Source organism: Trichoderma breve (assembly GCF_028502605.1).
Source record: "Trichoderma breve strain T069 chromosome 7 map unlocalized scaffold00007, whole genome shotgun sequence".
NCBI classification, from domain to species: Eukaryota; Fungi; Ascomycota; class Sordariomycetes; order Hypocreales; family Hypocreaceae; genus Trichoderma; species Trichoderma breve.
In genome coordinates, this window is record NW_026611593.1 from 2501472 (window position 1) to 2527919 (window position 26448).

Genomic DNA, 26448 nt, shown 5'->3' on the forward strand with positions numbered 1-26448 from the left:
CCTCTATCACGCTGTCGCTATTCCTGTACTATCGCCTTTGTCTAGATCGGGCGAATACTACTAGGTAGTACTAGTAATAAGCAGGTAGGGTTGCAGAATCGCACAGCGCAAATGCCATGACACCCGGACGCCTTGGTTGGGAAACACGGTGGATTGCTATGCTTCATTTTTTCCCCTCTCACTCAATTCACATACACATCCAGAGTATCGGAATCTGCGGTATCATTAGTCTGCAAGGCGTGCCTCCCACAATAGCCTCTTTGCCATGATGCTGCCTCTTATTTTGACAACTGTGCCCGTCCCCGTCTCTTTGACAAAGTCCATATCACGTCGAAATGATGGCGTCAAAGATGTGGAGAGGAATCGATGCCATGCCGTTGATGGAGACTGCGTGATTAATAGCAGTGTCAATATGTCATGTCTTCGTGCCCGAACTGCTGCCTGCTCCACGGTTGCCGAATGTCCGGGTCCAACTTATACTGACAGCATCTCCTTCGCGGTGGGTTCGGCATGAGCCCGGCATGTTGGCCAGCTTATGTACGAGCACAGGCAGGTGTCAATCCAGCTTAGCACTCCATTCTTTCGTTTTTCGTGCCTAGGATTAATTGCGGGTAGATACCCGACCCTAGCCTTGAGCACCTTGGCTTGGGAAAGTTTGCCGGGTGACATAGCGCCTGTGCTAGGGGGTTTGTTTGAGATTGATGCTTGAAATGTAGTGTGCGGGCGGCGGAGTATCATCGGCAGCGAAAATGTTTCGCATGAAGGCATATCAACCCAACAAGCAAACAATGAACGCTCTAGCCAATCCAACTGCGGTGACACTGAATTATTACCTTTGACTGGACATTTGTTGTATAAAGGCAATTTAGTAGTTAGGCTGCGTACGATATTGTGTGTGCTACATAAAAGCACCTACTCGGAACCGGAGTCGGGGTTCAATCGAGTTGAGTTGAGTCTTTGTAGGGTAAGTGGATGGGGCAGGTCGAGCACGAGGCCTCTCGATCTCAACGAGGGCATTTCCACTTGCGAATCGCGATGCTCGCACAGGTTTGTGGCGTTTACTATTGCAAAAAGGAGTTGTTTCCGATACCCACGTCATGGCGGTCACGCAGGACATGAGGTGTGCAACCACACAGCACCAAGACACACCAGACTTCGAGTACATGCATGTAGCTATCTCATTAGGGCATAGAAGGTCTCATGAGTGCTTTTGTCTGATGCAGATAGCGTTGTGACGACGTTTCTTTACGCGGACGCTATCAGTGGACGATTTGGACTGTTGTTGCCATACTTCATCCAGGCTTCTGCATACTCCACGTCGGAGTTTACACCTATGGCTTCAAACTAAACAAACGCGTCTGATGCCGGGCCTGTTTGACGCTACCCGCTAGACAGCCCCAAAGCAGACTTCATCCCGCCTCTAATTATACCCTGGACAAGCACTCCCAAAGCACAAGCCATGATCAAAAACCACTACCTTACACTCCGTACTGGGTACAGGCAGGTATGTGTATCGTATGTGCCATGAGCCCGATGGCGGCCCGTGAAAAGAGCTTTCCAAGACATGCGTGCATACAACCTGACACCTGTTACATGGTAGGATCGCTGGGCACCACCTCCAGTACAAGTAAGCCGCAGATGGCCAATCCCACCAGGGGACTAGATTAAGACACGCACATGTTGGGTGTGGCTGCCACGGAGAAAATCAAGCATCATCTCACAGATAGGAAATACTGTATGGTACACAGAGCATGGGTGGTATTTGAGAAGCAAGGGGGGCGGGAAGAGGCAAATGGGGATGGAAATGGAAAAAGGAAAAGCGGGGGATGGAAAAAAGAGGATGGATGTTAGCAGTGCTGGGTTGGAATTACGGAGTACGTATCCGGCCAGAGCACACACACAAGATCTAGAAGCAGGCAAACGAGGCTGCCAAGACATCTTTCCATCGGCGGTCTTCAGCCTCATGTGGCTGACCGGGGGAAAGGTTGCGAGACACATGCGCCGCGCGGGTGACAAATAAGAAGAAGCGGCAACGTCTGAACGCAAACGGCCAAGTTGGATTAAAAAAAAAAAAAAGAGAAATGAAAAAAAGAAATAGCGAAGAGGAAGAAAAGAAGGAGGGCAAGGAGATTAGATTGCAACTCTGTTTCTGGCGGCACTTTGTTTGATGCCGAGTTCAGCTCGGCTCAGCCCAGCTTCTCTTTTTCAGGGGCAAGGGTAGACCTATCTCTGTCTGATTCAACCGTCCTTGACTCACCTCTGGAGATAGTAGTCGACAAACGGTCAGACACTTTATGCTAATAATAAGTGACTCAGACTCAAGGGAAAGGAATGAATGAATAAATGAATCTCGAGCTCGGATAGTGCACATGGCGCCTGGATGTTCGGATACCGGGTTAGGCCTCGATGTGCTTCGTGCGTGCGTGCGTGCATGCCTGCGTGTGTGTCGTACAAATAATCACAAACAAAAACTAAACCACAGCGCAGTTGAATCGGCAAAGGAGGACGAAGGACAGGACAGGGCCCTAAGCCGCAAGTGGGTGCAGTGCAGAGCCAGGTACGGTAGTACGAGCACAAGCACTTGGGCGATGGATATCATGGGGAACAGACTTGGCTGGGCTGGGCTGGGTGTGGCTGGTGTTGGCTGGTGTTGGGCTTGGGCTTTGCGAGACTTGGACCCGCTCCAACAGCCCCTTGTCAGCGCTGGGACCGGGTGGGCCCCGTTGGTGGTGCCGGGCCCCACACGCTGCAGCCCACTTTTTGCATCCCTGCGTTTTTGTGACGGAACCAGCAGCAGTTGGTGTTAGCACGATGTGGGCATTTCGACGGACGGGTTGCACAGTGTTTTTGCCCCTTAGTAAGCCAGTCCCAGGCAGAGCAGAGAGAGGGCAGAGGCCGCGACGTGAACACTCGCCGTGCAGATGCCCATCAGGGCTAAGCTGGGCCCCACCGTGCCGGGCTGGGCCTCTGCACCGGCCCTGCTGCTGGGGAACGGGCGGCGGATTGGGAAGCCAGGATGAGGGTACGCAGAGAGGAGACCGAGGGGGGGCGCGCTTGAAGGGGGGCTGAAAGGCGCTTACAGGTACATGCGGGTTGCGGAGCTTTGATTACGGAAGGACGGAATACTGGACGGGGGGAATGGCTGTATGTGTGATGACCAGCAGATACAGATGACGATGGTCGATGAGAGGGCTACGAGTACGTATATACGCCTCTGTGTTGTTTTGGCTTGAATGAGCGCGCCGCCTCACCGGAAAAGACTGCAAAAGTCAAAAATATCTCCCCGAAAAGCATTAATCTTGTTTCTCAACCCCATTATTTAAGGTACTATGACAGGTTAAGTCGTGGAGTTTATCTCACCTTACCTGCCTACATAGCACTACTACCTGTAGTAGGTAGGTTGTGGCATATTGTCTACTGTACTATGAGCCCCCGTGCATGTGTGTGCATGTGCATGGCATGCTCTGGTCTGCTTTATTCTGCTCTGGTCTGCTCAACATGCTCCATTGCCGTGTAACAGGCTCACTGGCGCTCTTCTGCCCGTTGTGTGACCCCAGGTGAAGAAGAGGTGTATCGTATGAGTACATGACCTAGTAGTATTCACCTCCAGGTACTCCGTAGACTGCACGGCAACGGTAACCACCTGTGCTACCCGCTCATTTAGTCCCCATCCAGCATCCAGCGTCCGGTACGAGTTCAATTCTCGTAGCACCGCGACAACTCGTTGATGCCATGCCCCATCCCATGCCAGCCCGCGCTACTGCACACCCCTAAAAAGAACAAGCACGCCCCCAAGAGAAAAAAGAAGACGACAGAACCCAATCCCAAGGGCAGAAATGGCCCGAGCTTCCTACTTCCCACCTCCCACCTCCCACGCCCCTGCCCGGCTGTGCCAGACACTTTGGGGCCCGGCTAGCGGGAGTACATGCAGCCCCTGTCGCCTGTACATGTGGGTGCTGGAGCCCCCCAAGAGTCCCCTCCCCGTGGATGCGTGGATTCGCGCGTGCAGTGGCCCGTGCCCCAAGTACCGCCAGGTACATGCGGCGGTCGTCTGGACTTGGGCTGCATGTACAACGAGGCGCCCCCCTTGGAAAAAGCCCCCCCCAGCTGCCTGTGGTCAGGCTACGAGCCCCGAGACGAGAAGCCTGCTCGCTTCAAGTGCTCCACCGAGTTACCTTATTCCCCCAGCCGCGACGCTGTACCTCCAAAGTTCCTCCTCTCACCTTTTTCTCTTTCTTCTCCTTGGACAAACCTCCCACGCCTCGAATCACGTCCCGTCGCTCCGTGGACGCGCGATCCCCAGGCCCTGGCCACGAGCTTTTCCTTCCCACCGCCCGCCCGTCTCATCATCGCCTCTGCCGTTCAGCCTCGGCCGGTCGAAGCTAGAATTTTTTTGAACATCATCATTTTTTTTGGAGGGTGTTTCGATTCGCGGGCTTCGATAGAGCCTCGTTGAGAAACTCGGCACTCCGGCAATCCCGCCTGCTGATCTCCGGATCGAGGCGACAGCTGGCCTCAGGAACCGCTTGACATTGCCTCCTGCATCACCTCCCGATCCGATCGATTGTCGCGCCGCGCGCCGTCGCCCTGCCTCCTATTTCAGTCACTCAGCCCGTCTCGATCAATCATGTCCATGTATTCCCATCGCGGCATGGGCGCTGTGCCCCCAGGCAACGCTCGCCTCAACGAGCTGCTGGAGCAAATTAGGGCCGAATTCGATAGCCAGCAGCGTCAAAGTGAAAACTTTGAGCATCAGAGTACGCTTCCCTCGCAACTATAAAGTTCCCTCCCCCGCCGCCTCCCGTGCGCTGTGACAACGTGGAACCTTGAAACTACAAGTGAAAAAAAAAAGAGGAGAAAGATGGAGAGAGAAAATGACGGGAGAAAAACAGAAAGAAGAAAACGATCAAGGTTGCCAAGCAATGGAATTCTGGGCTAACAAGGTGAATTTAGTCTCGGCGCAGGTCAGCGAAATGCAGCTGGTGCGAGAAAAGGTCTATGCCATGGAGCAAACCCACATGACGCTCAAGCAAAAGTAAGCAAACCTTCTAAATGGGCACACGTCTCTCATGCAGCGCTAACCGCATCTGCCTTCCCCTACAGGTATGAGGAAGAAATCAACATGCTGCGACATCAGCTCGAGGTTGCTCGCAAGGGAGCTCCGCAGTCCGGCCTCCAGGGACCTCCTCAGCACGCCGGCCCGTCTCAGCAGCCTCCCTCGATAGCGCCCGGGAATGGCCTCTTTAGTGGCATCATGGCCGGCAGCAACCCCGGAGGCCTTGCGCCGCCTCAGCCTCAGGCTCCTCCTCAGGAGCAGCAAATGGGCCCTCACCATCACCAGATGGCTCAAGGTCCTCCAGGACTGCCCGTCGCCCCTCCTCACCCTAGCGCACAGCAGCAGCAGCAACAGCAGCAACAGCAACAGCAGCCTCAGCAGCAGCCGCCGTACCAGGCTTATCCCCCCAACACCATGCCTCAGCCTCCGCCAAGCACGGCTTCGCCTGGTCCCGGCCGGCGAGCCATGGCCCGTCCTCCGGGTGCCGTCGGGCCTGCTACCCCCCAGATCAACACCCCCGTGCCGTATCCCGGCAATGCTCAGTCCCCGCAAGTGAGCCACCCGACCCCCGACCACGCTCGCATGAACCCTCGAGCCCCTCCCCCTCCCATTAGCAATGCTCTGGGCGATCTCGAGGTCGATGCCGTTGCTCCCCACAACAAGAAGACGGGCAACGACTGGTATGCCATTTTCAACCCGCAGGTTCAGCGCGTCCTGGACGTTGACCTCGTCCACTCCCTGACCCACGAGAGTGTCGTGTGCTGCGTCCGCTTCAGCCACGACGGCAAGTACGTCGCCACCGGATGCAACAAGTCGGCCCAGATTTTCGATGTCCAGACTGGCGAAAAGGTTTGCGTCTTGGAGGACCACAGCGCCACCGACATGGCTGCCGATCTTTACATTCGAAGCGTCTGCTTCAGCCCCGATGGCCGATACCTGGCCACCGGTGCCGAGGATAAGTTGATTCGGGTAAGCAAACCAACGCTTGGCAGACTCCAATCTCCCCACACAGCCCTGAGACACTAACCTTGATTTCCATCTTTAGGTGTGGGATATTGCTACCCGAACCATTCGTAACCACTTCTCGGGCCACGAGCAAGATATCTACTCGCTCGACTTTGCCCGCGACGGTCGTACTATTGCGTCGGGTAGTGGCGACAGAACCGTGCGTCTGTGGGATATTGAGCAGGGCACTAACACCCTCACCCTTACGATTGAGGATGGTGTAACCACCGTTGCCATTTCCCCCGATACGCAATTCGTTGCCGCCGGCTCCTTGGATAAGAGCGTGCGCGTTTGGGACATTATGACTGGCTTTTTGGTCGAGCGATTGGAAGGACCCGATGGGCACAAGGACTCCGTCTATTCAGTGGCCTTTTCGCCCAACGGCAAAGACCTGGTCAGCGGCAGTCTGGACCGGACGATCAAGATGTGGGAGCTCAGCTCCCCTCGTGGCCCTCCCAGCGCTGGCACTAAGGGCGGCAAGTGCGTCAAGACGTTTGAGGGTCACCGAGACTTTGTCCTGTCTGTTGCGCTGACCCCGGACGCCAACTGGGTCTTGTCCGGCTCCAAGGACCGCGGCGTCCAGTTCTGGGATCCCCGAACGGGAACGACCCAGCTCATGCTTCAGGGACACAAGAACTCGGTCATTTCCGTTGCCCCGAGCCCGCAAGGAGGCTACTTTGCAACCGGCTCAGGCGACATGAAGGCTCGCATCTGGTCCTACCGCCCTTACTAGAGGCCGTACCCGGGCACTGAGAGGAACCCGATCGTGCTTGACTCAATTCCAGCGCGATATCCAGCGCGATATTGAGACGTGAAAAAAAGAACGAAATACGCGAATAGAGCCCTCGCCACGAGGCCAAAAAGCAACACGACTTGGTTTGGAAATTGGGGAGAAGAATGGATGGTCTTGGGGGAGGATTTAGAAAAACCGTCCCCCGCCCAAGCTGCTCTTTATACCTTGGAATATGCGTTACGAGGCAAGATTATTGGGGGAGGGAGTGGTTATTATCAACTTACAAAGGCTGGCGCACAAGGTGGGAAAGCACAGCCTTATTGAACATGTACGGTATGAGGGAGGCCAAGTAGGGTTTATTAATTCGTCGGCCTTGTTTCTCTTGATGTTTTTTTTTGTCTTTAGTTTTTATTTTTGGTAATGAAAACGAACTTTTATGCAATGCAAAAGATTAAATGTGAAACTTCTTTTACTATGACATTGAATATGCTATGATATTGGCAAAAGCCGGGGTATCTGTATATGAAACATGGCTGGCTGAAGGGACGATATTACTGGCTTTGGTTATGCCAAGGAGCCGAACAGGCTGGATAGCGCATCTCCCTTTGCCTTTTTCTTCTTCTTTTTCTCTTTTGATGGAACTTCTTTTGATTTTGATTTTGATGGCTTTATTGCGTCTCGATCGAGCTTTTCGCCTTGCTGTTCGTCTGAGGGAGGTTGGATAGTGGATTGTGTCTTTAGGCGCTCTGTTGGCGGGGGTTGTTTCTGGCGAGCTATGGCAACGCCTTTATCCTGGCTTACGTCGTTGGCGCGTGTAGTTGATGATGATGGCGGAGGAATAGTCGGTCGATCGAGAAGTTGTGTGACGGCTGTATGTGTGCGTGCGAGGATGGCGAGGAGGAGAAGGCCGAGGGGAGCGTGTTGGTTGTCTGCGGCGAGTTGTGAAAAGGCTCTGTTTTATTCCCCTAAGTCAATTACTGAAATTGTATTATTTTTGGTGGGGGTAGTTGAGGTGATGGTTACATATATGCTCTGGGGATAAAGTGTTTGTTGAGCCAGATTGCGCGCGGAGGAGGTGACGAGGCATCTTGTCGACGACGAGAAGTTAGGTCTTCGAGCAGGGAGTGGATGGTTCGACGAAAGATGCGGAAGACGGGCCACCAGTGGGCGAGGCGGTGCTGGTTGTGGTGGCGGTGGTTGAAGGCGTTGAGTATGGGGAGGATGGGAGAGAGGGAGGTTGTTGCTGTTGCGAGGGATGACGTTGACGAACTCATTGTGTAGGCGGTTTGGTGGTGGTGGAGTTGGTTGAAGATGCGATTTTGAGATGTGATGCTTTTTTGGTGAGATAAGAGTTGATTTGCGGCTGATAGTGGCTGATAAGGGAGCTGGGGCGGGTGGATTAGGTGCCGTAATGGGTTGGTTTTAGTGTGTGTGGAGGGGGGATCATGTGAGATAGATTGATCGTTAGAACGAAGTGATAAAGATGAAATGATTTAGTGACGTGATGTGTAAAGTAATGGAGATGGATTGTTTGTTATCGAAGATGAAATGGAAGGAGAATAGAAGAAGAAGAGAAGAAATGATAGGTAGTTTAATTGAAAATAGAGAAAGTAGATAGAGACATCGTCAATTGCCGGTCAATCTATCAATCAAATGTCGGATGACGATGTTGGTGCTGCCAAGATGCTAAAACACACAAGCTGCATCCCATCAATGTACGAGTAAATGCAAGCATGTACTCACTTTAACCCAGACAGATAGCTACCTCGGCCATCACCTCTCCGCCCATACAAACCCAAGTACTCCCATAGCAAACCATCCCCCCCACACTCTCATCTCCATCGCGCGCAAAAAAACAAGATAAGCTCCCATGCATGAGGCCATGGTCCAACTCCAGCCTAGTCAGTTACATAGTCTAGCTTCTCTCCAGCTTTGACCAGGTGAGCATTTGCCCTTGATTCTAGCGACCGAATAGCCTCCGTTTGACCTGCTGTTAGGAGCTAGGTATTTTAACATGGTTGTGTTTTCCCTTGTTGTTTTTAGCGCATGATACGAGTATGATAATGGGGTGTTTGCGCTGAAAGGCCAAGGGCAAGGGGGGTTGGTGCCACCCCTCACTATCTTCGTTGCCGCCTGTGATCACACGCAGTTGGGGATATCTTCTTGTTTTCTCTTGTTTTCTCTTCCATTCTTCCACACCGTTTCTTTCTTGTTCCGCGAGTCGGATCATTCATAGAAACACCACCATTTCTCTATTCTTTTCTATACAAAGACATTGGATTGGCGCATCATCCTCATACATGATATAGACATCCAAACCACCAGAAAAGAAAAAAAAAAAGTTGACCTCATCGCCACTCGGCTACCAGCGGACACACGACAAACCACCACCGCGGCTTCTCAGCCCCAATGGCGCCGCCCTCGAGAAATCCCACCACATGGGACGAGTACGACGGCCTGGCATCGCCTTCGGGCAGCGTTTCGTCAAACCCTTTCGCAGAGGAACGACCGTTGCTCGACGATGACGACGCTGACGATGGTGGCGCGCATCCCGCTGCTCGACACATTGAGCGCAGACGGTAAGCTGACAAAGAACGGGAACAGAACAGAAGACAATTTTGTTTGCGCAAACATGCTAATAAAGCCTCCCCCGTTGCACAGGTCTTCCGTCACAGACCGTCTTGCCGCCATGGCAGATGTTGGCGGCGTCAACAGCTTCAGGTCCTTTGCCCGCAGTTGGCAGCGCGCCGCCGCGTTCCCAGAGGTTCTTCCTCGGCGCCCGAGCTTTGTCTTTGCGGCCGATCAGCAGATGGACGGCGAGGAGATCGAGTACACGACAAGTCACGATGACCGCGACGACGGTGGGTTTGGGCGGCGCTCGGAGGCGTCGCCGCGGGTGGGGAGTCCCTTTGCTGGTGCTGGCTCGAGCAACAATATCGTAGATTCTCAGGGGAGAGAGCGCGAGGGCAAGCAGAATGTCGACGTGGAAATGGCGAGCGGTGCGCTGCCGGCGACGTTTTCTAGCCATTCGAGCATATTTGGATCGTCTCCTTACTTGGCTACGCCGAGCATCATTGGTAGCTATGGCTCATATCGCAGTTATGGTACAATTGGTGGCCCGTCGCTTATTCGACATCGACCGTCTGTTATTCGAATAGCGCCAGGCCAGACGGAGGAGGAAGCGGCCCAAGAAGAGGATGCTGCCTATGGCGAGGAGCAGCCTATCTTGGTCAAGGAGGTTAAGCAAGGAAACAAGGTTGTTCTGACTATCGACGGCCAGAGCACCTTGCCCCAATCCATCTTCAATTCCATAAACGCCATCATTGGCGTTGGACTGCTGAGTTTACCACTGGCCTTTAAGATGAGCGGCTGGGTCCTCGGCCTTATCATTCTCACGGTGACTGCGGCTGTCACAGGGCACACGGCCAATCTGCTGGCCAAGTGCATGGATTACGATGCCAGCCTCATTACCTACTCTGACCTGGCATACGTTTCGTTTGGTACCAGAGCTCGTATCATTGTATCAGCCTTGTTTACCATTGAGCTCATTGCGGCTTGTGTTGCTCTCATCATCTTGTTCTCCGACTCGCTTGCTCTGCTGCTTCCCGGCCTGGCAAGTGTAGAAGTGTGGAAGTGCATCTGCGCCGCCATCACCCTCATTCTCAACGCTCTGCCTCTGCGCTGGTTGAGCTATACTAGCATCATTGGCATCTTTTCTACCTTTTGCAGTGAGCCCACCTCTATCTTCTTATATCTGCAGTGTTTGATCAATACTGACTCATAATTTCTCACCTAGTCGTGTGCGTTGTCATTGCTGATGGCCTCATCAAGCCGGATGCCCCTGGCTCCTTGTGGGAACCTGCTGCTACTCACCTTTTCCCTACGAACTGGTTGGCACTGCCTCTGGCATATGGCCTCATGCTCAGCCCATGGGGGGCTCACTCTGTATTTCCCTCGGTAAGAAGGCTTCCCGATACTTCATATCGTTAGACTTCTCCTGTTTTCTAACATTGCAAAACCAGATTTATCGAGACATGCGCCACCCTCACAAATGGGGCAAAGGCGTTGCCGTCACTTTTTCGTTTTCCGTACGTGTATCCCCCTAAAATCCCCTCTATACCACTTTGAAAACAAACTAACACACACTTCAACTACAGTACGTTCTAGACACCTGCCTCGCCATCGTCGGCATGCTCATGTTCGGCGACGGCATCGGCGAGGCCATCACCAACAACATCATCAGGAGCTCCAGTTTCCCAAAAGGCCTCACCATCTTCATGTGCATCTGCGTCACCATCATCCCCCTGACCAAACTCCCTCTCAACGCTCGCCCCCTCATCACCACCGCCGACGTCCTCTGCGGGCTTCACCACCACCATCACCATCATCATCATTCCTCCAGTGGTACCGACGACTGGAAACCCGCCTTTATAAGATCCTGTCAAAGGACCCTGGTGCGTGTTGTAGTCGTCCTCATCTTGCTCGGCATATCCATCCTCTTTCCGGCGTTTGATTCCGTCTGCGCATTCCTTGGTGCGGCGCTGTGCTCGCTCATCTCCATTATCCTGCCCATCTCGTTTTACCTCAAGCTCTATGCAAAGGACGTTGAGGCGAGGGAACGTCTTGTGCTGTATTGCTTGCTGGTGGTCTTTGGTGTGTTTGGCCTTATTGGCACCGTGTTTACGTTTTTGCCAAAGGAGCTCATTGGCGCTTAAACCAGAGTTGTTTTTGCTTTTGTTTTATATATATCCATCCATGGCGTGGTATATGTTTGTTTTTACATGGGATTATAGCATCTAGCATCTTTCTGGGCATTTACGATACAATTCCTTATTTTTCATCTTGTCACAAGGAATTGCTCATCTAGGTACATGGCTACGTTGTTCGAAATAGTTCAAAGCGTGTTTCTTACTTTTATGACTACTAAAGCATAAGCCCTTTATTTGGCATAAACCTTCCACCTTGAAACATCTTTAAGCTCTTTATTTGGCATAAGCTTTCCAGCTGGGAACACCTTTCAAGTAACCTAGACGACGTTTCTCAACTTTGTTTCCAACTTTATCTGGTGTAATGATATTTAGTGGCGTAACTATGTAAGGCCAACACCAACTCTGTATATACATGTCATCTAAGTCATGATCAAACCATCAGCTCAAACCAATACATATCTAAATAGTATCGACGACATACCTTCAAATGTACTTCATTCTTTCAACATCATGCCACAACTGACGTAAGCTGGAATGCTCACATCCCCATCCTGAGTTTACAAACAAATACATCACAATGCACATAGAAACTTATAAGTGAGTGGGTAACCTCTGGTATGTTTTATTATGTTAAATAAGTGATACGCAGAAAGCGAGTCAAAGCCTATATCGTCCCTCCCCGGCACAAAAGCAAAAGCAAGCAGTGCCCCTCAAAGTACTCTAACCAAAAAGTAAACCAACCATGAAGATCCAAATTCGAAAACTATTCTCCGTCTACAATGCAGATCCCCCAAGTAAAAGGGGCTCGATGCAGAGACGGCAAACCATTTTGCTTCTTTGTGTGTGTTCTCCATGATCCTGGTCTAAGCGCTCCAAGAAAAACTGCTCCCAATTTTTTGTCTTCTTCCATGCCAGCAATAAAACGATGGCGGCGATAACCACGATTGGTGGTTGAGAAAGCCCCAAACAAGAAAAGGGGAGGCCCCCTTACCAACCACCAACCCACTCAACATCTCCCAGATCGGTGCGCCTATCCTTGCGCCAGTTCCAATCTTTGGCCTTAGTCCAAGAATTTTCCTTGAGGCGATCCTTGCTCCAGCCCTTTCCATAATTGTTGTGTAAAGTATTGTTATTGTGAGAAGTAGAAAAATGATCCCAAACGCCCGCTTCATAATATTTGTTGTGATTGTTATTGTTGTTGCTGTATCCAAACCCGAAATGACGACGCTGCTTCCAACCGGGGCTTTTCTCCGGCTCCATGCTGATATTCTGGCCCCTACGACGCTCACCAAGCGCCGCCCACTTGTCAATGTTGCCGCGCTTAGATGGAGGCGAGTAGCGCGGCGTGATAGTAAAGGCCTGGTGCTTGGTGGGCGGCGCGGCCTCGTGAAAAAAGAAACCATCTGCAACCAAATCATCGTCCACATCCCCCTTGATGTCGTGAGCCGCGGGAACGGGCTCAGACTTTGGCACCGAGTGTTCGTTGGTGCTCTCGTGGCTCCAGGTGCGCGAGTTGAGCTCCTGGAGAGCGTTGACCCGCTGTTGCGCCTGCTGCTCCTCTTCCTCGTCCTCATCCCACATGTCGCTCCAGCTCTTGGAAACCGTGTCCTTTTGCATGCCAAAGACGGTGGCCATGGAAGGGAACGGCTTGCCCATGGCAATGGGCAGAGATCCAGCAGCTGGAGAAACCTTGGCCTTGGGCAGGGGAGGAGGGCGAGTGATGTTGAAGGCTCTCATGCGAGACTCAATGATGCGCGTGTCCAGGATGGAAGACGACGGGGTCTGCACATAGGCGGAGCACCAGTCGTTCGTCTCACCCGACTTGGAGAAGAGGTCTTCGCTGTAGCTCTCGTCATCCGGGATGGCGCTGAGCTGGCGACGATGAGCAGGAGTCTCATTAAGCGCCTTGGTCCACGGGAAAGCGCCTCCATCAACGTGTGGGGTCTGAATCGACGGAGTACGAAGAGGCTCACGATGGGCGGATGCAATAGTAGGGTTCTCAGCACCGCAAAAGTCGTCAAGGCTCTCGTCCTCCGTCGTAAAGCTCACAACGCGAAGGAGGGCATCCCGGGCACCCTCAAGGGACCGCTTCCTGGGATCCATGTTCATGCACTGCACGATGACCTCGTAGGTGTCCTGGGACATGCTAGGAAAGACATCAAAGAGGCTCTGCTTGTCACGAGAAAAGTCAAGGAACAGAGGGTCAGACTCAGTGGGGGTGGTGAAGGGGTTGCGGGAGAAGAGAATGTTGAGGAGGCAGATGCCAATGGCCCAGATGTCGGCCTCGGCGGGCGAGTATCCAGCACCGGCGGAGTCGAACTGCTCAGGGGCCATGTACCTGTCACTGCCAACAGTAGTCTCATAAGACCACTTGTCGGTAGTCGCAAGGCCAAAGTCACCAAGCTTCATGGCACCATCTTGAGTGAGGAAGATGTTCTCAGGCTTGATGTCGCGGTGATAGACTCCCTTAGAGTGGATAAACGCGACTGCGTCAACCAGCTCGAGCATAAATTGACGAACATGCTCGGTCTCGAGGGGTCCATGACCGTTGCGGATGGCCTCATAGAGGTCGCCCTGAGAGCAAAACTCCATGACCAAGAAGACGTGCGCATCAGTCTCAAACGTGTCGAGCAGGTTGACGATGTTGGGGTGCGATCCGAGGCCGTTATGCAAAGCATACTCCTCAGATTGGTCGTCAACGGCGAGTTCGAGACCGATGTCGCAAGGGGCGGACTTCTTGGTCAGGCACTTGATGGCGACAACCTGGTTGGCCACGGTATCCTGAGCCATGAAGACCATGCCAAAAGAGCCATGGTTGAGTGGTGAGATGGTCTGGTAGCGACCTCCATCAAGGAGGAGGCCACCAGTGAACTTGTTCCTCAAGCATTCCATGCTGAAAAAAGTTGAGATGGGGAAAATAAAATAAAATATAAGATAAAAGGGGGGAAGTCGAGATGAAAAGAGACGAAAAACAAGACAAGCAAAACTTATTTATACAGGCGTTTTGTTTGGTGACAAGATATGTAAAAACCGATATATGCCTTTCTCTTTTATCGTGAATCAATAGGCAGCCTTTGTGTAAAAGAAGCGTTCGACGTTTCTATACGCAAGGTTGCAGTGAGGCGAAGTAAGGAGAAGAGACGAGAAAAAAGACTGCTCAAAAAAGACAAGCAGTTGAAGAATCGAATAACAGATAACCGAAATGTACAAGCCGTTAGACAAAGAAAAGAGGTGAGACGACAGGTGTAGCCACGTATGATATTTGTTGGTTGGTTGGTTGGTATGATGTTTTGGCGGAGTGTAGTAGTAGTTTTATCAGGTGCGCATTGGTTGAGAGATTTCAAAAAAGAGGTAATGAAAAAAGAAGAGACAACAAAGGAGATGCGAAGTGATGAAGAACCGTGGCCAAGATGCCGAAAGCCGGCTTGCGTATAGAGAAGAAAGTTTAGAAGAGATGGGAGATTCGTTATGATAGCATCGAGGTCGCGTTATGAAGGTTGTGCGTAAATGAACGACTGGTGATGATTATTGGTTGCTTGTATCGGAAAAGAGAAGACGGCGAGGGTCGGATCCGTCGAGTCGAGAGAGGTAGGCGAGTTGAGTATGGTGTTGAGAGGAGTGACAAGTCAAGGAGAGTGAAGCAACGTGGCGGACCAACCAAACTGGCGGCCGGAAGCGGAGCGTAGCTCTCGCTGAAAGGGGGGTGACTCAATCAAGGCGACGAAGATTGTACTGGAGTCGCGAGCGCAGTTGAGCCGAAGGAGAACTTTTGGGTGAAAAAGCCGCTGTTGGGAAAAGAGGCTTGTGCCTTATCCGCCGTGTGACTCGATGAAGATTGACTGAAGATGTCGAGTGCAGGCCGAGACCGGGGGTGGTATGACGAGAACGGCGGGAGGCTGAGTGCCGAGGCAATAGAGTAGAAATTGGCGACGATATAGTTTGCGGCGAAGCAGTGACAGACAGGACAGTAACACGCTGACAGACGGGAAGCTTGTTGCGGCGTCGAGAATGTCAAGTAGACAAAAGGCGCTGATGGACCGCTGTAGGGGATCTTGCAAGGCAAAGGGACCCTTCTTTCTCTCGTCGACTGTATCAGGGGATCGGTCGGGATAGTTGACGGACTTGCGAGCGGATCGTCTCGGGGTGGCGAATTGAGAGTTTGGAGTCAATGCGAATGGGCGCAATGGCAGAGTTTCGAGGACGACGAATAGGATTTGAGAGAGACGCAAGCTCGAGGAGAAAGAAGGCCTTTGGAGATGGAGGACAGCAGTGCCAGGGGGGAAGGAGGAGATGTGATGGGGGAGGGAATGAAGAAGTAATGTAGGAACAGGAAGGGTGAGAGAGAGGATGAAAAGGGAAGACTGGAGACTGGGGATGAGTAAATGGCCGGTGGAAGAGAGTGGAAGCACGGGGGTGTGCACAAGAGCCACGAGAACCTGCCAGCAGCAGCGCTGGGGGGGTGGGGCAGCGCACTAGCCCGCTACCAGCGTCCCATTGAACGAGCGCTACAGGGCGCTACTTGCAGGTCAACAACGGTATCGGTACAGTTAGCACGCAGCCTACAGTGCCTTATGGTACAGCGCTTGGTTGGACTTGGTAGGAGGATTGATATCCATTAATCACTAGTGCGAGTACTGGGTACCTGGCCGCCGGCGTCGTGCATGCGGCGGTGCGGGTGCAGCCTGGACACGAGTACGGGGTACTCGGTACTCGGCGGTCGGCGCAGGGTCCTGGCACACACCTCGTTTTTAGGCAGGACTCGTACAAGTACCTACAGTACTCGATTGGAGTGCTCAGGACCACGTTGCAGCATTGAAGTAGTAAATGTTGGGTATCAGTACGAGCTCTGGGCTTTGTACACGGTGTTTGGGGCCCATGCAAGTACTCCGTGGCGCATACTGAGTACAAGGCCGCCGTGCACCGTGCGCGCTCACGAGCTCAATCGTTGACTCTTTTGCTTCCGGCTGCGGCCTCGCCATCTTTGTTGGGCTCTGCTGAGAGAGTCACGCGTGGTCAAGTTGCGGAGCACCGTGCGGGCTTTTGCACTTTGGATTGCACCACGCATCCCGCAGGTTCCCGGGCCATGCAGTTTTAGACTGCTGCGCTGGGCACAAAAAGAGAGATGGCGAGGTACCAAGTGTGTGTCCAGATGGTACAAGCGCAACAGCAGCCGCTTGGTACTCGTGGTAGGTACCCGATAGGGCCTAATCGGGTTGGGGAGTCGCGGAGTACTCCGTGGCAGCAGTTTTGGTTGCGCTGCAGGCTGCTCGCAAGTACAGCAAGTACTTTCTGCAGGTCAGGTACAGATTGGTCTTATATCAGGCCACGCATAGACTGACGATTCGGTACAATCTTCACGGCCTGCATGCCTTCATCATGTTCGCCCGTATCGGTGTGCGCTGAATGGGACCACGCAATGGCTTGGGTTTCTTACAACATGCGCCGGAATCGCTGCACGAGTCGCATAGCGGTCCTTTGTAAACGTAAACATCAATAATTCGTACAGTACTATTACGAGTATGTAATGCTGCTTGTTGATGACGAACAACTTAGAGCCGCTTGGAATGAGAAAGCGGATTGAGTTGTTTTAGTCACCTCCCAACAGGCAAGTCGCAACTGTTAGCGTTTTGGCCGACTGGTGATGTGCCACGCTAGCAGCAGTGCCAATAGAAATGCCAATATCGACCGGCGCTGACAAACTGGACGCCTCCCCTGGGACTAATGGCCAATGTAGAGGTTCATGTTCCATTTGCGTCCAGCAACGCAGTCACGCCAGGTGGCGGTCCCCACAGACGACGAAATGACGAGGGTCTGCGTGACTGGGCCGTGCCGCTGCTGCTTTGGGCCACTGTGCAGCTTAACAATTTTTAGTATGGACAGCATCGTCACCACCTATCCTATCGATTCGCTCACCTTACAGCACTCACACAGGTGGTGCCAGTAGCGTCTATCTTCACCGCACGGACGGGCATCAATGCGAGTTACTCATCCTTGGGGAACCAACGTCCGCAATCCGGAGCACACCCTCAGCCAAGCGACCCAAAGATGCGATGCGTGCCGCTGCCAATCGCCAGTCTCGGGCCAGCATCGCCGGGGGTAAACTGTATGTACGAGTATTCGTATGTACACGCACACGCATATGCACTGGTACGTGTACATGTCGGAGTACATGTCATGCTCTCTCTCTCTCTGCAGGATCGCTTAGTTGTATCTCGGCCGCGGATCGCCATCCGTCCACGTCGCGGCACGACAAGTCGAAACAGACAGGCAAAAGCAAAGCAAGAACATGACAGCAGTGCTGCGTGGCACCAATTGAGATGCATATATCGTCTCTTCTGCTTTCGTCCCCGCGTTTATTTTGCCCGCAGCAAGCGCTGAGATACAGGGTCTCATAGTCATACAGGGTCGAGGGCACACGACATCAATCAATCCAAACGGGGCTGCAGCTCTTGGTTACTGATACGACTATTGTTTGCTTCTCACGCTAGGGGACTTGCTAGCCAGCAGCCCAAAGTTGAGCTACTTGCCTATCTCGCATCCCGTGTTCCCAAATGTGGTAGCGATAATCGCAGATGCTAGACAAAAGGTAAGATACGAAGTGGTAGCAGAAGCTTGAGGCTGCTGGCCAATCCGTCGATCGCACGCCGTTTACTGTACACACCTCTACAACGCTGTGCCTCGACCGGTGGCAGAAAAGATGGGCATTGCATAGCCTCCATCTTCATTTACAACGGCTCCCCCCTTCTTTACTCTCTACTTCCTACTCGCACTATGTATATGATAGCTGACGCAGCCGCGCTTCATACGGAGTACATTGGGTCGCCATACAGTACGAGTACATATCGCTCTGCGTGCGGTTGCCCGTCAAGGTACTCGTACAGGTAATTAGACTTTCTGCTATATATGTCGTGATTGACGAGATTGGCCTCTCTGCGCAGTGCCAAACCCGCGGACGTGGACAGACAGTACCTCAAGCACTGGTACCCGCACCCCCGTCTGCGATGCATCTCGGTTGCAACTCAAGAGGGGAGACGAGAAACAGATACCCTTGGCCTAAGTACCTGCCGGATCCTGCGCAGATTGTCGAAGCAACATTAGACCCGGACCGGGTTTCTGCGTTTCATGTGCACAGGTATGTCCCAATGCCAGACCTGATTGGACCGAGACATGATTTTTGTTTCCTCTCGTACTGTACCGTATCGCAGAGAAACTTGGGGGTTTGATACTGTATACTGTACACAGTACAGGTTCGTTTCGTGCCTTGTGCAACCCTTTGTCCGGCTTGTCTCGACTTTGCGTCCAACCACGGCGGCAGATCTGGTGCACTGTCGGACACCAGAAACTCGAAACAAACGAGTTCATGTACTCCCCAGCCATTGGCACCGGCAGTGTTTCACATTCGGAGCGCCATGTCCAGGGAGAGAGAGAGCAATCAAGCCACCTTTCTGCTGGTCATGCTGTAAGGGAGGGAGACTCAGACAAGATGCTGTTTTTTGCCATTCTTCAAGGGCGAGTGAACCCTTGGTTATAGAATTTTCCATTTATGGTACGGCTATGCAAACATGATGCAATTAGTGGACCATGCGTGAACAAGACAAAAACGAAGAAAAGACGAGCGAAACCTGCATTGGAATGCCCGTTTCGCAATCTGGCTCGGGTTTCTGGGGGAACAAGATGGAAAGCCAACAAATAGCCAAAATAAGGCCCGTCCATGCATCATCCTGCGCCGCGCCGGCGCCTTGACTGGCACTGGGCGTTGGGCAGGCATCTTCGGCCGGCTAAAGTAAACAAAAACGGCGCTTCAATTGGTTGCCTTGGACGCATCCAGGAATTGGCCCCCTTTTGATTGATTTTCGGTTTTGAGCGCAAATCAATAACTCGCAACTGTTGATCCGTATGTGCGAGCGAGTATATACTCGAATGTACAGCTACCTAGTACCTACCTGTTGCTGGAGAAAGCATGGATGCAGCTGCAAGTACGGATACGGAGACGGATTATGATTATGGGGTCTGCACTTTAATGCCGGAAGCAAATCGCCGTCCGTCCAGGTACACCGGAGTTGCAAGTACCTTGATAATTTCAATCCCAATTCATTATGCCCAGACTCCCTTATTACCCAGTATCCAGTCCCAGTATATTACCCACCGCAACACGCAACACGCAAGCATCCAGTCCATTCTGTCAACGTGTCCTGTCCTAAAATTGGGTGAGTCGAGAGTCAATGGAACTTTCCATCACGGCCGCTCTCATTCCACAGCCGACCCAGTGAACAGTGGCAATCACTCAATTGCCGTCATAGGGGCCCAGTATTGATATGTTTCTCCATAGATAGATAGCACGAACTGACAATCACGATGGAGCACGCAAAAGGTGTCCATCCATTCTGTTACTCACAGTACAGTGGGCTAGTGCCGCTGTCGGCGGATAAACAATGCGGCACGGCGCTGTAACCACTAGCATGCCCGCTAGCACCATCAAGCATCAATCAATCAATCAGATGGGTGTGGTTCTCTCCCCCTGGATGTTTCTGTCTGTCGCTGTCTGAATGGCGAGCTTTTTTCGCTAAACGAATGCGCAAAGTGGTGTCATCCTTTACAAAAAGCAAGCAAACATAAGCCGTTTTGTTGATCCATCAAGGTCCAGTTCTACAGCGCGACATTCCTACCCCCTACTGGCCACAACAAGCACTTGCATGGAAAATCCTGCTTTTTTGCATTTCCCCCGTGTACGTAAATCGAGAGAGACTAGACTAGGGGCGCAAAACGTCGCCCTGGCAAAGCGACAGAAAACCAAAGAAGCAGAGCAAAAGAGAGAAGAAGAAGAAGAAGAGAAAAAAACCTCCCCTGACCGCCTTCCAAGAGGCTAAAGTCGTCAAAGGTGCTGCACGCTGACGCACCTCTATGCGCCTCTAATGCAACCCTCATGCATGCAGGCTACCCCGAATGATACTACTCGTGCTTCTTTGTCTCAGTCCAACAACCACCTACACACAGCAGCAAGCAAGCAGCCCAGACCCCCTAATTAATTCAAGCCAGGAACTAGCCTAGAGTGCTGTATCGTACTACGAAGGGGTGTGGCCCCCGTCAATGTGCGTCGGGCTCTAGGGTAGCAAGCAGCAAAAAAAACCCGCTTGGCACCAAACAGGCAAGTAGGAGCAAAAAGTACCCAAACAATGACGATTGCTCGCCCGATTGAGGGGGGAAAATGAGGTAAAAGAGTGTGAGAAAAAAAAATTAGAGAGGGCTCCATCTACCCGTCGTAGGAAAATTTTCCCTTTCCCGCTGGAGCCCCTGGACCTGTTTTTTTCTCTCTCAGCTACAGTTTATTACGACTACGCTCTTACTAAACACTGCAACCCCAGCCTTGCCGACTCCCGTTACTCTCTCGGGTTCTTTTTCTTGGTACGAGTACGTAAAAAAGACTGCACTAGAATATTCTGCAGGCTGTCTGTCCCCTCACCGCCTGCGTCTCTCAGTGTCCCTTGTCAAGTAGTTTCTCAGCTAAAGATAGACAAGACAGAAAAAAAGAGATGGCTGCTGAGACAGATTTTGGCGAGTTCCAAGTCCTCCTGCTAGACATTGGTATGGCGCCCCCTCCCCCCACTTACCCCGGGCTGATCAACGTGGCCAGCGACGAGCTGCGCGAATTCGCATCACGGGTTGCCCTTTGCTTCTTGCTCGCATCTTCCTCTCATGTCCCTCACGTCCTCTTCGCCTGCTGATTGCTTATCGCGCAACCTTCACTCATGCAGAGGGCACCGTCTGTCCCATCTCCTTTGTCAAGGATGTCTTGGTGAGTTCTCCCTTGGCTGGCTCTCATTCGTCCCCCGGCGACGGTCTGGATTCGCTGTCCCGTCAATCGCCGCCGGCCATCCCTGTCCGGCAGCCAATCGAGTGGCGATGTGCAAGACTAGACCACCCTTGCCTTTCCCCAACACGACACCTAGCTTCCTGCTCAACCACCTTATGCGCGCATAGTGCTGGTGCTGCTCTTCATTGCTGTACTCGTCCACTCGTCTCTATCCCGTCCCGTCCCAAACGCCGTGGCTGACTTTGAATGGGCCCTGCGCCGTGTTTCTCCTCACTTCAGTTTCCCTATGCCCTCGATGTCCTGCCCACGTTCTTGACTGAGCAGTGGGATGAGTCGAGCTTTGCCGAGTACCGCAACGCTTTCCCCGACGAGTACCGCAACGACCGCAGTGCCTTTGAGGCGCACGTTCGGGACCTCGTCGCCCGAGATGTCAAGGCTTCGTACCTAAAGGCGCTCCAAGGGTACCTCTGGAAGAAGGGGTACGAGTCCGGAGTCCTCAAAGCTCCACTGTTCCCTGACGTGCCGCCTTTCATCACCAATGCCCATGCGGCCGGCCAGAAAATCATGATATACTCGTCCGGATCGGTCCCGGCCCAGAAGTTATTCTTTGCTCACACGACCGCCCAACCCCCCGACATGAGCGTCCTTATTTCTGACTGGTTCGACACCGTCAATGCGGGGCCCAAGACCGACGTGGCTAGCTACACCACTATCCTGTCTCACTATCCGGACATCAGCCCCGCACGTTGGATCTTCCTGAGCGACAACCTCAACGAGGTGGACGCTGCTCGCCAGTCGGGCATGCACAGTGTCCCGGCCGTCAGACCGGGCAATGCACCGCTGCCGTCCCATCACCCGTTGACTGAGTTTGCCCTTTCCGAGTTCACTCCAGTCTCTGTTGCACAGGCCGCAGCTGGCATTGCATCCAAAAAGTCGGCCTGAAAGATAGAAGGCCCGTTGGGGATTGGTAGCTCGACTTTCAACACTCAAGCAAGTTTCCCTTCGCCGTACTCGTAAATACCCCCCACGAGTCAGTTGATGGCGGGGAAAGAATCCGGTAGTCAGGTGTTCAACATCGCATATTTAGATGACGGCAGCTTCGTGCAAGTATGTGCTGATATGTCGACAAATTGTTGCCAGCTAAAAAGGAAGAAATGCTATTTGACTGGGTCGCTTGTGAGATCAACCATGCGGGGGACTAGTTGACCGCCATCTCGACGCTCGGTTGGAGGTTTCGACCTGCTTGGGGGTGTGTGGGAGGGGGAGAGGTATGTAGGGAGGAACTTCCTAGGCGGTCAGTGTGTGGCTTGCTTCTTCTCCAAAAAAGACAACCAAAGAAAAGCAGTTCTTTGCCGAAAGTATCATGACGCTCCGCACCCGATTTTGTTGGGCCCTAGTGCATGAAGCTGTTCGTCCAAGATGCCGCATACCGAGTTGGGAGCTGTGTCGTGATCCGAAGCTTCCTGTCCGTCAGAAGATAGACCAATCAGGTCTTTTGCCCTTTGAGCGTCATGACGAAGTTGTTTCTGGTCTTTCCTGGGTTGACTTCTTGCTTCGGAAACGTCAGGCCGTCCTTTACCACTCCCGCGACTCTTCTCCATAAGCTGTAGGCCAGTTTCTGTGTCTTTTTGCTCCTCACTCTCGTGTAACAAAGCGCAGCCATCAGCTCATCAAACTTGTCATCCGTAAAGTACCGCGAATTGTCGACACAGCTCCTCGGTAGGACGACGAAGAGACAGGGAAAGAGAGGTTCGGTAGTAATCGTGGTGTCGGTATCGGCCCGGAGAAACGACAGCGTTCGTAGAAGCATGGCGCCACGGCCGAGAGCATCGGGCACGAAGTTGAGAACCAAGCTCAGCGAGATGATATCGAATGGGCCCTTGCCATTTTCAGGCAACGGCCTCTCCATAAAGTCCTGCTGCTGAATGCCCGGTTCCTGGCTGTTCAAGTCAATGTGCTCAACGTTGAAGATTTTGCTAGTTGAACAAGCGTTTCGGGTGCTCAACGCCCCGACTTCGAGCATCTGCAGAGTTTGAGTTTGCTTCTTGAGCTCATCCAGCGGGAGCCAGTCCATGAGAACCTTTGATGTATCTCCCCCTCTGTCGATGCTTTGTCCCTGTAGGCTGGCCTTTTGATAGTGATCCAACCCTCCCAGACTCTCGAGCTCAGCTGTGACCTTGGCTTCTGTTGCCTTATCTCCACTTCTGATGGCCCTTTTTCTAGTCTTTTCCAGCTGATGGTGCTTGTTGATCAGTGTCCTGCTTGCCTTTCGAGTCATAGAACGCGATGGTGTAGCAAGCGGTGGCCGGCCTTGGGTGAGACGAGTCAACGCCTTTTTCTTCTTGACGACCATGATTCCTTGTGTTGTTGGGGAGGACGCCCCCGGTATCTCTATCAGGCAGGGAAGATATCCTGGCTATGAGGATGAGATGTTGTTGATGAGCAGGATGAGCTTCGTGGTGACACTCGCACCAATTCCAATATCACGGACAGCTGCTGACGAAGGAATGAAATGACGCCTGTGATACCGGGTGTGGCATAACTAGCCCTTCAGCGTTGAAGTTGCATCGTGTAATAAGGCCTCGGACCGATAGTTTCTGCGTACGAGGTGCTGCGTTCAGAGTCTCGACGCCTCGGCGTGCAGACAAAGGACCATCTGGCCGAAATGATGAGAATGGCCATATTGCACACACTTTTTACTTATAAATACTCATCCGAATGCGGTTAGCACATTTGGCAAAACCTATCAATGATGCTCGTGGATGAAAGTCACATGATTTTTGCGCTGAACAGGCCAATCACAACACACGCTTGCTGGAGCCCTAATTTTTTTTTCAATTTCGCCCACACTGGCGGATTAATCTACCTCACGTAGCTGGAGAGACTTCTTTTCCCTTCTCTTTTTTTTTTTGCTTTCACTATTCCGATAAGTCGACAACTCCTCAACCGCACAATCCCTTTCCGTGCAAATTCGACACCAAGCCGATACAATGGCCCCCGCTAACAAGAAAGGTACGACTTGAAAGAGAGTCTTGTTGTCGTCGACGGAGCCGAAAGCCATCAAACCGTTTTTGCGAAGCGACGATACACACACAACACAAAATGCTCTCCCCAATCTCCGCGCAAGCATCATGCAGCAGCAGATTTTGCGAGTTCTGAATAAGAGCGATTGCTGATGCGTCATGTTCATGTAGCTGCCGCCAAGGGCTCCAAGCAGGCCAACGCCGCTGCCAAGGCCGCCCTCAAGGGTGTAAGTAAATTCTCTTTTTGATATAAATCGCAGAACCAAGGAAATCGTTTAAGGGCCAGTTTTCGCTAACAAGACATGCTTTGATGTACAGACTCACTCCTCCAAGAACCGCAAGGTCCGCCTGACCACCTCTTTCCACCGCCCCAAGACTCTGGTCCTGTCCCGCGCTCCTCGCTACCCCCGCAAGGCCATCAACCACGTCCCCCGTCTTGATGAGCACAAGATCATCATCCACCCTCTCAACACTGAGAGCGCCATGAAGAAGATGGAGGAGAACAACACCCTGGTCTTCATCGTCGATGTCAAGGCCAACAAGGCCCAGATCAAGCTGGCCCTCAAGAAGCTCTACGACATTGACACCGTCAAGATCAACACCCTGATCCGGTATGTTTTTAACGGTTCTGCGTTATGATATAAAAAGAATCATACTAATTCAATTTATAGCCCTGACGGCTCCAAGAAGGCCTACGCCCGCCTGACCCCCGATGTCGATGCCCTCGACATTGCCGCCAACAAGCTGTCCCTGGTTTAAGCTGGATACTTTGTTGAGCAGAGGTCGTTTTTTCTTTAGTCTTTCTTTTTTTCTCGGCAACGGAATTGGTCTGGTCTTGAATGCGTGCGCACAACACAAAAAAGCATGGGCATCGGAAACTATGGGAGTTGAAGCTTTGTCACTTATCGGATCGAAATTATGATACTATATGCAAAGACAAGCCGGTCCATCCACGTACCGAATTTCGGGGAAAACAAGAAGAGAGAATAAATGAAGACGGGAAGTGATGACAATTTCCAATGTTTGCCGTGATACTCTTCCATACTTGATCTATGTTTCAATTCTTCCCACCGCGTAGTTGAATAGTGTTAAGCTCAAGTGAAGTAATCCCATCATCCTCAAACTCACAACCTTTCTCAATGGTTCTCCACGTTATGGCAATCAAATCAAATAGAAGGAAGAATGTTCTATTCCCATTCCACATAACCAATTCCATATCCTCATAGCACAATACATAGCATCCATCATACATAATCGTACAACCCACCTCCCCAATCCTAACCCCTCGTCTATTATGACCGCATGTTATTTAAATGCTTCATCGTCAAGAAATTAATATCCAAAAACCGATCCACGCAGTTCGCCAAGCACCCTTCCTCGCCCTTCTCCAGCTTCGCGCCCTTGATGTTGCCAGTCACGCACTTTTTCCAGCAAATCTGCGTCAAGTTGTGCGTCTCTGCACATTTGTTTCGTTAGCAACCATTCCCAACTCTCAATTTTCTCTCTGGTAGTTTAGAAGGAGATGGGAGGGGGGAGGAAGGGAAGGGAAGGGAGACGTACGGGCTTGAATCTGCGATCGCTGCTGCTCATTCGCAAGGAACTGGCGCAGCTCCGTCTTATCTTTATCGTTGAGCTTCTCGAGATCGAGGTTCTCGATTCCAGTCTGTGCGGCGTTCATGGTGGGCAATCAAACGTTTATCGTGATATTCGTAAATAAAAAATTCAGGTTTCTATTGAAAAAGGAAGGGTAACCGGAGTGTAAGGAAGAGGGCGGTAAATCCGGGGCTTTGTATGTAGAATTGATTTGAATGGGATGGAGGCTGATAATAATTTTTCCTTGCTTTGGGTTTTGGGCCAATGGTGGTGTAGTGTTGGAGGTGTGGGTGGACGAATGGGAGGGGAGGGATTCGTCTCCACTCTGGGATAGCTTGAAATGCCTTCAATAGAGAGAGATGAAGAAGATGAAGGTATTGGACTTGAACAGGTTGTTGGTTCTCGATTCTAAGAAGAGAGAAATTATGTGTGATTGTGTATTTCTAGCATAGTCTCTTGATGCGGGTGAAAATGACAAATGTATGTATATGCATAATGAATTCAAACTATTATATCAC

The 26448-nt window shown here is 52.0% G+C and overlaps 8 protein-coding genes across 8 annotated transcripts; 4 read left to right on the top strand and 4 right to left on the bottom strand.

The window, feature by feature from the left end:
• Positions 1–4627: 4627 nt before the first annotated feature.
• Positions 4628–6794, top strand: T069G_10970 (WD domain, g-beta repeat domain-containing protein; the record flags this gene model as incomplete). Its single annotated transcript, XM_056178180.1, has 5 exons — positions 4628–4757; positions 4954–5035; positions 5104–5316; positions 5389–6025; positions 6102–6794. 5 exons carry the CDS (start codon positions 4628–4630, stop codon positions 6792–6794), a joined length of 1755 nt encoding a protein of 584 aa, XP_056024470.1.
• Positions 6795–7358: 564 nt separating this feature from the next.
• T069G_10971 (uncharacterized protein) lies at positions 7359–8068 on the bottom strand (the record flags this gene model as incomplete). The annotated part of the gene is made up of 2 exons (XM_056178181.1): positions 7359–7746; positions 7818–8068. 2 exons carry the CDS (start codon positions 8066–8068, stop codon positions 7359–7361), a joined length of 639 nt encoding a protein of 212 aa, XP_056024471.1.
• Positions 8069–9203: 1135 nt separating this feature from the next.
• Positions 9204–11509, top strand: T069G_10972 (transmembrane amino acid transporter protein domain-containing protein; the record flags this gene model as incomplete). The annotated part of the gene is made up of 6 exons (XM_056178182.1): positions 9204–9373; positions 9456–9839; positions 9894–10522; positions 10591–10751; positions 10817–10882; positions 10952–11509. The coding sequence occupies 6 exons, from the start codon at positions 9204–9206 to the stop codon at positions 11507–11509; spliced, it is 1968 nt and encodes a 655-aa protein (XP_056024472.1).
• Positions 11510–12490: 981 nt separating this feature from the next.
• T069G_10973 (protein kinase domain-containing protein) lies at positions 12491–14395 on the bottom strand (the record flags this gene model as incomplete). Its single annotated transcript, XM_056178183.1, has 1 exon — positions 12491–14395. The coding sequence occupies one exon, from the start codon at positions 14393–14395 to the stop codon at positions 12491–12493; it is 1905 nt and encodes a 634-aa protein (XP_056024473.1).
• Positions 14396–21033: 6638 nt separating this feature from the next.
• On the top strand, positions 21034–22256 carry T069G_10974 (uncharacterized protein; the record flags this gene model as incomplete). Its single annotated transcript, XM_056178184.1, has 3 exons — positions 21034–21085; positions 21256–21296; positions 21594–22256. 3 exons carry the CDS (start codon positions 21034–21036, stop codon positions 22254–22256), a joined length of 756 nt encoding a protein of 251 aa, XP_056024474.1.
• Positions 22257–22800: 544 nt separating this feature from the next.
• On the bottom strand, positions 22801–23667 carry T069G_10975 (25S rRNA (adenine(2142)-N(1))-methyltransferase, bmt2 domain-containing protein; the record flags this gene model as incomplete). Its single annotated transcript, XM_056178185.1, has 1 exon — positions 22801–23667. One exon carries the CDS (start codon positions 23665–23667, stop codon positions 22801–22803), a length of 867 nt encoding a protein of 288 aa, XP_056024475.1.
• Positions 23668–24304: 637 nt separating this feature from the next.
• On the top strand, positions 24305–25096 carry T069G_10976 (ribosomal protein l23 domain-containing protein; the record flags this gene model as incomplete). Its single annotated transcript, XM_056178186.1, has 4 exons — positions 24305–24326; positions 24509–24564; positions 24656–24948; positions 25009–25096. The coding sequence occupies 4 exons, from the start codon at positions 24305–24307 to the stop codon at positions 25094–25096; spliced, it is 459 nt and encodes a 152-aa protein (XP_056024476.1).
• A 533-nt stretch (positions 25097–25629) lies between these two features.
• T069G_10977 (tim10/DDP family zinc finger domain-containing protein) lies at positions 25630–26015 on the bottom strand (the record flags this gene model as incomplete). Its single annotated transcript, XM_056178187.1, has 2 exons — positions 25630–25793; positions 25898–26015. 2 exons carry the CDS (start codon positions 26013–26015, stop codon positions 25630–25632), a joined length of 282 nt encoding a protein of 93 aa, XP_056024477.1.
• Between the last annotated feature and the right edge of the window lie 433 nt (positions 26016–26448).